This window comes from Solanum pennellii, chromosome 9 (genome assembly GCF_001406875.1).
Source record: "Solanum pennellii chromosome 9, SPENNV200".
In the NCBI taxonomy this organism is placed as follows: Eukaryota; Viridiplantae; Streptophyta; class Magnoliopsida; order Solanales; family Solanaceae; genus Solanum; species Solanum pennellii.
The window spans coordinates 79,120,297-79,133,255 of NC_028645.1; the positions used below are offsets into that span (position 1 = coordinate 79,120,297).

A 12,959-nucleotide genomic window follows, 5' to 3' on the forward strand; every position below is an offset into this window, starting at 1 on the left:
ATAAAAAGAAAAAAAAAAGTTCTAAATTATAGACAACCTCTTAAAGTTATTTATATAATTTACTTATTAAACGCTTCAATTAGGATTTGTATTTATTGAACATTTAAATTGTTCAAAATATAAATCTATCAAACACAAAGTGCTTACATAACAAAATAAGTGTACCTCACTTTCGTTGAGCGCGTGAATAAGTTCCTATTTCATTTTTTCATTTTAGATAATTTGTTACTTTTTTCACACTTGCATATATTAACTAAATAACAATTAAAAAAAGAACTCTTAATTAAGAAAAAGCATTAACACCTCTTTACCTGTCATCTCCTTAACTCCATCTCAAAAATCTCTTGCACTTCGTTTTAGTTCTACATTTTTTCCCCAGTTTTTGTTAAAGGATAAATCTGAATATGATAAACTTAATTTGCTATTAATTTATTGGTTGTGCCTTCCCAATTAAATTTTTCAATTTCATATTATTTAAAAAATATTTCGACCAAATTTCTTTGCCATGATCCCCGTCACATCCTTTTCTCTACACTCCTTAATTATTATATTTACTAGTGGCGTTCCATAATTACTAATATTATCAAAAACTTAAATTAAATGCTTCATAATTTTGATGAAACTCTATTTTTTCCAACAAAAATAATATGAATATAAAATTATTATATTTACTAGTGGCGTTCCATAATTACTAATATTATCAAAAACTTAAATCAAATGCTTCAAAAATAATTTTGACGAAACTTTATTTTTTTCGACAAAAATAATATGCATATAAAATTATTATCTATCAAATCGTTACAAAATTCAAATCATAAAACACTCCCAACATAAAAGAAGAAGAAAAACGGAAATTTGAATTAATGATTGAAAAAAGGGAATAATCAGAAGGACAAGTGTGAATGGAAAAAAGAATAAGTTGAGATTAAAAAAAAGATGGAAGTAAGATGATTATCGTATTGTTTTATCAATAATCTTTGAATCAAGAAAAATCTCAAATCAAGAGAACGTAAAAAATTAATATAAATTAGATCATATTGTTTTATCAACAATATTCTTTTTTCTTCCTATATTATACATATTTGTCAGAAACACCTCATGTATTCGGATATATATGACTTATCTTTATCTTATTCAATAAATAAAAAGATAAAATAATAAGAAAAAGAAGTTCTTTCCGTAAGATAAAAGTATATTAATATATAGCTTGGATACATAATATATAGTTCAGATACATTATATTGGTTTAAATATATTAATGTGTAGCTTAGATATAGCTCGAATATATAATATATAGTTCCTATACATTAAATATTGACTCAAATACATTAATATGTAGTTCGAATACATTAAAAAAAAAATTTAAATTTTTTAAAAAGTAATAGAGATAATAGAAATAAGTGAAACAAAAGGGTGCATTTCTGTAATTTGCCCTAAGATAAAACTTGCTTAAGACATAGACAACAAATAAGGGTCAAAAACTAAAGACTGCCCTATTCTTGTAAAATTGCCTATATATTGTTGGGAAAATTGTATGGAATAGTTAAGTGTTAATTTAAATTGAACGTTATATTCATAGTTTTTTTTATTTGTAATTCGCGACAAACATTTTATATTTTCGCCCATCACATTTATAAATCGAAAAATAAATAGACAAAAATATACAAATGCAGGGTCTATTTGTATATCGCAATATACAAATATAGGACTCATACGTATACCAAACTATGTAAATAGATTGAAATATACAAATGCAGGATGTATATCGAAATATACAAATGTAGGATCCATTTGTATACAAAAATATACAAATAGATCCAAACACATATTTTTTACGTATATGTATATCGAAATATACAGATTATTAGCCATAGCAAACATAAAATTTGCTATAAAACACAATTATATAAACTATAAGTATAACATATAAATATAATTTTTATGTTGGTTAAACCTAAAATTTACTCAAATATTATTGGATAAATTACTTATTTATACAACTTTATTTATTACATTCTCCATTTTTTTACCTTTTTGAAATATTTCATAAATTTCTTATTTCTCATAATTCATAAAATTTTCAGATACATAAAATTCACCAGCCAAAACTCACGTTTATTATCCCTTTTTCGCTCCTCTTTTCTCTCCCTAAATTCAATCCACATTCTTAGCAGTTACAATTTTCAAATTAATTTGATTTTCAAAAGGATTTTCTCTCTCTCTCTAGTCAATCAATTTCAAACATGTGAATAGGTAGGATTTTGTCTTCTCCATGGTTGTCTTCTTCCATTTTTTCCCAGAATTTTTTCCTAATACATATGTGACAGCCCCCTTTATTTAGTATTGGGTTTAATCTACTAAGTTCTTCTATTACTAATATGAGATCTTGGGGTTCATCTCGTCCACCTCCAAAATGTTGGTGACGGTAGACTTGCTATGACAATGTATTGACAAGGTTTTTATTGCATCCTATGGACCACCACAAGTGCAGCAACAATCTGATACATTATCGATATGTTGAGAAGGTTAAAGAGAAGCTAATCAGATTGTTGGGTTTTTTTCCAATTTTTTCTTATTCATCTTTTTTGATATATATGAATTCAAATTATTAATGTATCTGGTCACTTTTATTTTTATCAAATTAATGTGTAATATTTTCGTTTCACCATTATGATAAATTACAAAAATAATGTTCAATAGTATCGAGCATTTTTGTATCATCTGTGGAGTTGTTGTAATTATGTGTAGTTATTGATACAACAATAATATTTATTGTTGTATTATTCAAAATATGCACTATTAGAGTGTGTATCAGATACACAAAATTTACTAAAAATGTACCAAATATACACATATGGTACATTGCAAGTTACTAATTTAACTGTAATCCATTATTTATATCATGTTTAAGTGTTGAAAATTTTTTGTATCATGTTCAACTAGTGGGCATTTAGTATCAAATATAAATATCTGTCAGATTATATAGATTATCAATTTATATTGAGCATAGTTACTCTTTTTTTATCATTGTGTATCAACTAAATTTTAGGATAATTTGTGATTACATTAATTTGAAATCTTCTACATGATTTTCCTTCTTTTTTTTCACTCCACAAATTTCTCCGCAGTTACTTTCATTAATAAATTTTTTAATTTTAAATTTATTCTCTTTCCAATTAATGATTTCAAGTTATACAAGAAGTAGATTTATTTCAATCCTTCCATTTTCAAATTATTTTTCTAAAAAAATCATTTTAAAAAACTACTGAATCTTTTACTCCCAGTCTCTTTATGGAATAGAGGTGAAAAAACGATGTTAATGCATAGAGTTCATCTTGTAGTGTATTTGAAATGGTTTCAGAAATTTCTAATGGCGATCTTGATACACTTCATTCCGATGGTTCTTCAATTTTTTGGACTTACTTTCAATGTATCTCGCCTCTTTTGATTCATAAATTAGTATTTATCACTGATTCGATACATCACTGCTACAAAAGCCTTTGTTTTATTCAGTGTATCATGTTCATTTTAAAGGTATTAATACACAACTCTAATGTTGTTGAATATCAATTAGTATTTATCATGTTCAATATAAATGTACTTGATACATAAACTTTGTATTATGAATCACACACCAAAAAACATATTATTTGGAGCAATCACAGGTATAATGTCTTTCTAAAAGATAAATTTTTTTTTCAAACAAAATACGATAATAAATAACAATGTGTCATGTACTAATCTTTTAGGCATGATATGTAAATTCGAATTCATACTAAATGTATCTGATACATATAACAATTACCAAACAATAACGTATCGATTTCAAACCTAAAATCTTATGGGCAACAATTTCTTATTTAATGTATCAGTAGATATACAACACTTATCAATTTAAATTGAAAGAATCTTCATGATGTATTGTTTCTAAAATTTTGATAATTTTGAATCAACATGAAAGGATCTTCAATAAACTAAGAGAATAATTTTGAAGCTCAAAATTTTTAAATTACTTGAATCAAATTAAAAGGATCTTCAATGAACTGGGAGAAAAAGTTTGAATCTCGAAATTTTCAACAATCTTGAATCAAAATTGAAAGGATCTTCAATAAACTTGAATATTCACAAAAGAAATAATTTGTCCAACAACGATTTCATCAATTTTGTATCCTTCACAACTCACCTTGTTTATCCAAAATTTCGACAATGTTTTTGAATCAAATCTGAAAGGTTTCTTCGCTGGATAATTAGGGATTAAGAATTGACATTGTACATATCCTGCAGGTTTCATGTCACCTTTCGTTGGCAAATATAAGAAATGTACTTTTAGAGGATCTAAATTTGATGTACTATCACATGTGCATGCTTTTAAGTTAAACCCATGGATGAAGAATTCTGCCACCAGATTTGAAAATGCAGAAAAATTGTTCTTCAACAACTGGTTAGGAGCATCAAACTCGAAAATGTTTCCTGCATCAAACAAGACATATTTTATCAAGCAATACAATCTGTTACGGACAATATTATTTGTGTATTCTCATATATTTGTCTATGTATGATTGGAAGTAAGAATATACGTAAGAAGATCGAAATATTCATTATGTATCGTATGATTTCTTTAGCTAATGGATGAAACAGAGAGAACAATGAACATGAATAAGAATTTAATTTTTGATTTTTTTGATTTGTTACAATAGACAATAATTTGAAATGGAATAGAGCAATTTATGAGATATTAATTTATTTTCAGTTTTTTCCCTTAATTAGTGCGGATACTAAAGATCTTAATTTGATTTTTAATTTTTTCTTTAATAAGTGCAACAGATTGATGAATAATGTACAAATGATAATGTATCTGAATATTTGATTATGTATCTGAAGTATCTAATAAATATGAGATTTGAGTAATTAAAAAAAGAATAGGAATAGAAGGTAATTTAGATTTTGCACTATGAAATTTATGTAAGATATACAATATTATTTGCTACAAAACCAATAAATTTCACAGCCTTGGCCCACTTCCTTTCTTCCCCTGGCCCAAATCTACATACCATTTAAAAACGGGTTGACCCGACCTGAATTACTACCGCCTTCATGACCCTTCTCTGTCTCTCTCGAAGGTCTAGAACATTGGGCATTTCATTCGGTTTCTTCAAAATAGAACTTTCTGGCTCTTCCCATTTACTCAGCACTTCTCTATAATTTTCGCTTTGATCTCAACTTCACTCTTCATCTTCTCAACACCAACATTCTTGATTACTCTAAGTAAGTCTCCATTCTTTTCCTCTCCCTGTTTTAACAGTGAGTTCTTCTAGTGATGAAACTCTGATTTCATTCATTCTCATCTTTCTTTGAGTTTAATGAACACCCTTTTGCTTAAAACTTAATTCAACACAAGAAAGATTTGATTTTTTTTCATTATGAATGTGTTGTTTTCTTTTTTTGGTTGCTTGATTGATCAATGTTGGTTCATCTAAATGCGAAGTTTCAGTTTTTTTCATGTGGGGTTGATTATTTTAGTGTTTTTATTAATTTTGTTTCGCCTATTTAATCACAAATGAAATTGGTTGCTTCGATTTTGGTGGGCTACTTGTCAATTCTATGCCTTATTTACTGAATGCAGAAAAAAAAGATGGTGGTGTATCCATGGATGGGGAGTACTAAAGTTGGAATTTTGTTACAAACTGTTATTTATGCTGTTTATATAATGAAATAAATATGTCATAGTAGAAGTAATGAAGCATTCTGGTTCTGGATATGTAGTTATCCAGTTCTTGAATGTTAAGTTGTGCATATTTTTCGAAATTCTTAATTGAAGAGTAAACTATATGTAGGAAATGCCTTTGTGTTAGACTGCAAGATTGGGTCAAAAGTTTGTAATCAAGCATGAGAAATTGTGAGCAATAATTGAATCAGTGGATGTGTGTATATTGTTAATGCAGGAGTTCTATAATCTGTATTCATGGCTGAACAAGCATATACTGTGGTATCTGATAGTGAAACAACCGGGGAGGAAAAGACTTCATCGTCTTTCCCTGAGATAGCAATTGGGATTGACATTGGTACATCACAATGCAGTGTGGCAGTTTGGAATGGATCTCAGGTGGAGCTTGTCAGAAACACAAGAAATCGGAAATTGATGAAATCATATGTCACCTTTAAAGATGAGGTTCCTGCTGGTGGTGTTAGTGATGAACTGGCTCATGAATATGACATGTTGTCTGGGGCTGCAATCTTTAACATGAAACGTTTGATTGGTAGAGTTGATACAGATCCTGTGGTTCATACCAGCAAGAGCCTCCCCTTTTTGGTTGAAACTTTAAATATCGGTGTCAGGCCATTTATTGCTGCCTTAGTGAACAATATGTGGAGGTCCACTACGCCTGAAGAAGTTCTTGCCATCTTTCTAGTTGAACTGAGAGCTATGGCTGAAGTTAAACTGAAACGTCCAGTGAGGAATGTGGTTTTGACAGTTCCAGTATCATTTAGCCGATTCCAGTTGACCCGAATTGAACGAGCTTGTGCCATGGCAGGGCTTCATGTTCTAAGATTGATGCCTGAACCAACTGCAGTTGCTCTGTTATATGCTCAGCAGCAACAGCAGTCTGGACATGAAAATATGGGTAGCGGGAGTGAAAAGATAGCTCTTATATTCAATATGGGTGCGGGGTATTGTGACGTAGCTATAACAGCTACAGCAGGTGGTGTTTCGCAGATCAAGGCCTTGGCTGGCAGCACGGTTGGAGGTGAGGATCTACTTCAAAATCTGATGCATTACCTCTTACCAAACATGGATAATCTATTCTCAAGCCATGGAATCGAAGAAATAAAGAGAATGGGATTGCTTCGAGTTGCCACTCAGAATGCTATCCACCTACTCTCATTCGATGAGAGTGTCCCAATTGATGTTGACTTGGGAGATGGAACAAAATTATCTAAGGTTCTCACGAGGACAGAGTTTGAAGAGGTGAACAAAGAGGTGTTCGAGAAATGTGAGGCTCTGATAAAACGCTGCTTGCAAGCTGCTAAACTAGAAGCAGAAGATGTACATGATGTCATAATCGTTGGTGGCTGTTCCTACATTCCAAAGGTTCGGAACATTGTCATGAGTATATGCAAAAGACAAGAGCTTTATTCAGGAATGAACCCGCTGGAGGCAGCTGTACGTGGTGCAGCCCTGGAAGGAGCAGTAGCTTCGGGAATTAGTGATCCGTTTGGGAATTTGGACCTGTTAACCATCCAAGCAACTCCTTTAAGCATTGGCATTCAGGCTGATGGAGGTGACTTTGTACCAGTTATTCATCAGAACACCACAACACCAGTAAGGAAAGAACAGATCTTCACTACTGTCCATGATGACCAAGCTGAAGCATTGATCCTGGTTTACGAAGGCGGTGAGAAAGCCGCGGAACACAATCATCTCCTAGGCTATTTTAAGATCAGAGGAATACCTCCAGCACCAAAAGGTGTTCCTGAGATTAGTGTGTGCATGGACATTGATGCTTCCAATGTCCTGAGAGTCTTTGCTGGTGTAATCGTGCACGGGACTCAGCGTGCTCCTATGCCTTTCATGGAAGTAAGGATGCCTACTGTTGATGATGGACATGGCTGGTCTGCTCAAGCTCTGCATAAAATGTATGGCTCTACTTTAGATTTGTTAACAGTAAAGAAAATACAGCATTGAGATTGCTGAATGCATAATAAAGTTACAAAGAGACATTAGGTGTTGTTAGTAGTGAAAAATGTGGCAACTATTTCATGTAAATATGTGTCTTGTTTTATATTTGCCAGAGAATAATCTTGGTTGTGAGTGTTAAGAATAATAGTTATAGCAACTCTTGTAACTCTGTCTCTAGAGATTTAGAATTTCATATTTTGCAATGTATCCTCGTTTTAATAATCATCCATCAGTTATTTGTTTGTTTTTTTAATGTAATCTAATCGATAGTGTGTTTTTCACTGAGTGGACTGTCGTTAGGATGGTTGTTAGCTATCGCGATCATATTATGTTTTTGTTTAAATTGTTATGATGTTAGTTTAAATATGATGTTTGTACATTGAGACTCTTACGTAGGCGTTTTTTTACCTATTTTCTGGGTGTTCATGCTCCTGAATCAAATGCTGTAAGCACCTTTTTTCTTCTTTTTTGCAAGTGCAAATGCAGAAATCTTTCGTGTAAAGTTAGCTGTCTAGAGCCACAGCACTTCTAATGAGACAAGACAAACAAGTGTAACTTTTTATAAGTGGAGTTGCATAGATTCATAAAATTTTAGGAAAAGTCATCCTGCAGGTACTATTGGATGAGGGCGGAGCAGTGTTATCAAAAACAAAAAGTGCAAATAAATTCCTAAAATTCGGGCTTTAAACACAAAGGGTAAATAAAATGTGGATTTTCATGAAAAAAGACTGAAGGGATAAACATAAAAATGCATAATATATAGGTTTAGTGCAATACTAGTAATTATAGGCACGAACACATGACAAACATATTAATTGTTTGACAAAAAAGTATGCTTTAGAAACTTTTCACAACATTGGTGGTAGCCTTAAAAGACAGCAAAAGAAACCTAAAAGTCAGCATTACAAAGGGGAAACGAAAAAATCGACTGCAGCTGCTCAAATATTCCAAACTGAATTTACAGCTGAGGGCATGAGAAATCCTTAAAAGGCCTAAACATGCAAAACCAGTTAGAGAGACAACATATCCACTAGATACTCAAATTGTATGAAATTGCATATCAGAGAAGTTAATGAGGCAACATATACTTCATGGCTGAACGTTTGGAGTAGAAATGATCGACGATTCAAGACTCCATCTTCACCATTAAGTTTCTCACACATAATAGCAATAACACATGGGGAAAAACCGTCTTAGAACAGCCAAAGACCTTCAATTATGTTAATATTGCCTGAGGACATTAGCAGATGGCTGGTGACAGATGATCTCTACCCGAAATCACCAATGAATTGAAATTAACAAAACGAAGAAATGAATGGTGAAATATGTTTCACCAACACAAGGTTTCATAGAAATTGCCTTCAATTACATTTACTCAACTCAAGCATGTACTTCAGTGAAATCTATGTTTACGGATAGCATTCCATTTCAGTGGTACCTCAAAGGATTGTATACCTTCAAATCTCTGAAGTTAGCTGACAAAAGCAAATATCATTTCTTGCATCTTTAGATCTAATACCAGACCAACTAGTACTCAACATGTCAAAGTATGCAAACGTCCCTGGTTTTCATGTTCTTAACCTCACAGCTAGTTATAGTAAGAAGTTTAAAATCAGCAACAAAGTAGTTTATCATAAGAGTTCTTAGCTTCCTTGAGGATGATTCAATGTATAACACAAACCTTCTAAGTTTGGAGCTCCACAGGACTTGCTTACCGGTGTTTTATGCAGTTCTTTTGGACTCATTTTACATATTACATGCAAAGTCTGAAGATTTACCAATGCATTTCACATTTACCATACAAAGCTATGATGTTAAACACTACCATTATGATGAGTTCGATTGTCTCTAATGATGTTTGCATATACTCAAAGGAAAGTTCCACTTTATAGACACAATTATTATTCATAATAGTAGATAACAACCAGTAATCAAAAGAAATCGACTCTTTAAAAGGAATAAAACGAAACGTAAGATTCAAGTAATAATCATAGCATGTGAAGAGATGAAAAAGGAAGTAACAAGAAAAAAGTATAATTCATTAGAAATAACTCAAATCAAGTTCACAAACAAGATCTTAAAAAATCAATCTTTTTTGGGAAATACTAGAAGAACACTTGACTAATCGTTCTTCCAAACATACAAAACCAAAGAAAAACCCAAACCAGGTGACTTTGAATTGCTCAAAGTACTCTCTGTATAAGGCCAAGGCATCACAGAGAGATCAGACAAGGTTTGTGTATTCCACAACTTCTCAGCTGATAAACAAGTTTGAAACATGAACACTGCATTCCCAAAATTGCTACTGAACAACCAATTATGAACATCCCAAAACACTTCAACAGGGAGTCCATCAATTAAAACAGTATAGTTACCGCGAAACTTCCATCGCAAGTGCTTCACTTGCATTACAGTTTTCGAATCGATACGTACCAAAAGGCAAGGATCATCAATGACACTAGAGTCACATTCAATTGTAATATCATGAACTGGACCAGTATAACAAAATTGAGCCTTAGTACTAAATACCCTCTTTCCAAATATGTGTTCCCTCTTGGAAATAAACATTGCATTTGAAAGAGAGGGAGTTGCATTACTCTTCTTAAATGCTTCTTTCCTCAGATCCCCAATACACAAAACCATCTGGCCTTTACACACTACTGCTAAATAGTAACCTTCAACAGGCTCTGGCCCAGATCCAAATTTTGCCAAAGAAAAGTCCCAATAGATGTCAATTTTACAAGCATTAACTTCTAAAAACCTAGACCCTTTTCTTTTAGAGAAAAGAGAAGGCTTTACATCAACTTTACAAAGACATTGATGAGACATATCATCAATTTCAACACTAAGGCATTGACCCATCAAACTTTTAGTCCAAACAACTGTAATCAAACAAGATTTCCCCAGTAATTTACACTGATAAACACAGGTTACTAAATTCTGTGGGGTTTTACTCACACCAACAACATTTGAACAAGAAGCATCAGCAACTTGAACCCCATTTTCACCAAAACAAGATGGGAAATCCCTCATTTTTCAGCACAATCAAGAAAACACAATAAAGATTGTATCTTTAAACACCCTTTAGTAAAAAAAACCCACACATTTTCCCCTTTTCAAGATTCCACTGTGTGGTACTGAAATATGTATGGAAATGGATGAAAAAACAAGAATTGAAAAAGGGTAAGTGAAGCAGCATACCAGTATGAAGTTTATACCTTATAAAGCTCTGAACTTTGAGCAAATTGTTCAAAGCCTGAAGCAAAGGAGGAAGAGGGGTTGTGTAAAAGTGGGGTATGGTTTAAGAATTGAAAGGGGAAATGGGGTTGCATTGTTTATAAAGTACAAGGAATACACTGTTTAAAGGAAAGACAAGATATGCTTTAGATGACAACCAAATTTTGCTGTGGTAAAAAAGTGAAAAGATTTAGGATTTGTGGGGGAACAAAAGTTTGAAAAGAATATAGAGTAATTAAAAGATAAAAATGAATATCTTCAAATTTATTTATTTTTTTTTAGAGAGGGTTCACCTGATATTCGATATCAAAAATGAAATTTGACAAAAATGATTTTATATCTAAGGAAATTCAAATTTAAGACATGAGTAATTACTACTCCAACACGTCAGTAACATAGCTTACGAAGCTTTTTTTGGGTAAATGAAACATACATGGACCTTTACATTATTTGTGTTTCAGAAGAATCTAATTATACACATAATTTATTAGTTGATTAATTAGTTAAGTTTTACTAATTAAATGGTACAATTACATATTTATAAAATACAAATTATCAAAATAGTTGTAGTTATTATAAAAGACTTTTTTTTAGAATGATCTTCAATAAAATCATTTTACAAAAACTTGAGAGGAGAATAGAGAACTTTACAAGAAGAAAGTATGTTGAATTTTTGTTTAGACAACCTTTATTTCTATAATTCTAAAGCGATAAAACATTTTCAAGAAGAGTCTCTCTATTTGTATTTCTTTCTTTTATTTTTAAATATTACGCTTGTATAATATATAACTATTTAAAATGTTTTTCTAAATATAAATTTAGGTTGACCCACATGACCCATAGGTATTCAATCAAATTTTCTTCACCATGAATTGTAATATTTTCTAAGCACATAAGTAGATTTTTTATTTAGAATCATAAGACTAAAAAGTCTTTTTTTTTTAAATTTCATTTCAAATCAAATTAAGTTATTCTTTTTTAAACGGAAAGAGTATTTTTTTATGGTATGCCAAATGAGGTTCACTATTTTGGTGACATCACATGCTTTTGATACTTTTTGACCGCTAAAATGTCGTAATATTTCGCCTTAATTTACGTGATATAATTGAGTTTTAATTTTTAAATTTTACTTATCAATTTTGATATATTAGCGATGAATTTCTTAAATAAAATTTATATATTTAAAATCATATTAAATTATACTAATAAATAATTTAAAATATGTAAGAAGTATTTATAAATTCATTCAATTTCTTATTAACTCTCAGTATTGCAATTGCGATGGAGAAATTACTATATTATCGTTTTCGCTCTATCAAAATAACAATAAACGGTTATTTACATTTTGTATATATTAAAAAAAAATTACAGTATATTTTTATACGTAATTACTGCATAAATTTTATAGTATTCTTGTGTTATCATTTGTTTATTGTATTTCAGTTACTGCATACTATGACAATGTTTTTATTACTTTCTTGTAAATATTGCATTCTTTTTTTAATTTATCATGTTTATTTCACTATTTTTCCTGTATATCTAAATTTGAATAGAGGATGCTTCAAAAATAGTATTTTATTTTAAAGTAATTGATATATATTCAGCTACCCTATTATTATGATAGAGCGGTTATATATGTTAAAAGTCATTTTCAAAAGGTAAATATTATTTTGAAATTTCATTTCAGAAATATGAGGGGGGGGGGGTTGCTGATAGTGATTTTTAATTTATTTTTTTGTCATTTTGCTGCATTGTAACGACCTGTTTAGTCGTTTTGAGCTGCAGATTTTATTTCTGGAAAAACTGGCTGAGACGACGGAACCCACGACGGACCGTCATGGGCACGACGGACCGTCGAGGGGGTCTCGTTCCAAAATACTTAGAATTCTGAAATTTGGGTACTAAAATCGACTCTCTGAACTTCGTAACGGAATGGCAGGACGGACCGTCGTGGGCACGACGGAATGGCAGGACGGACCGTCGTGGGCACGACGGACCGTCACAGACTCTTCAAGGAAATTGAGTCTCTGAACTTTGTGACGGA

General features: G+C 31.3%; 2 protein-coding genes across 2 annotated transcripts; one reads left to right on the forward strand and one right to left on the reverse strand.

Moving 5' to 3' along the window:
* Positions 1-5,110: 5,110 nt before the first annotated feature.
* On the forward strand, positions 5,111-7,931 carry LOC107029554 (heat shock 70 kDa protein 8). Its single transcript, XM_015230990.2, has 2 exons — positions 5,111-5,265; positions 5,943-7,931. Exon 2 carries the CDS (start codon positions 5,963-5,965, stop codon positions 7,682-7,684), a length of 1,722 nt encoding a protein of 573 aa, XP_015086476.1. The 5' UTR covers positions 5,111-5,265; positions 5,943-5,962; the 3' UTR covers positions 7,685-7,931.
* Positions 7,932-9,626: 1,695 nt separating this feature from the next.
* LOC107029557 lies at positions 9,627-11,028 on the reverse strand. The gene has a single exon (XM_015230993.2). The coding sequence runs from the start codon at positions 10,709-10,711 to the stop codon at positions 9,800-9,802; it is 912 nt and encodes a 303-aa protein (XP_015086479.1). The 5' UTR covers positions 10,712-11,028; the 3' UTR covers positions 9,627-9,799.
* Positions 11,029-12,959: the final 1,931 nt, after the last annotated feature.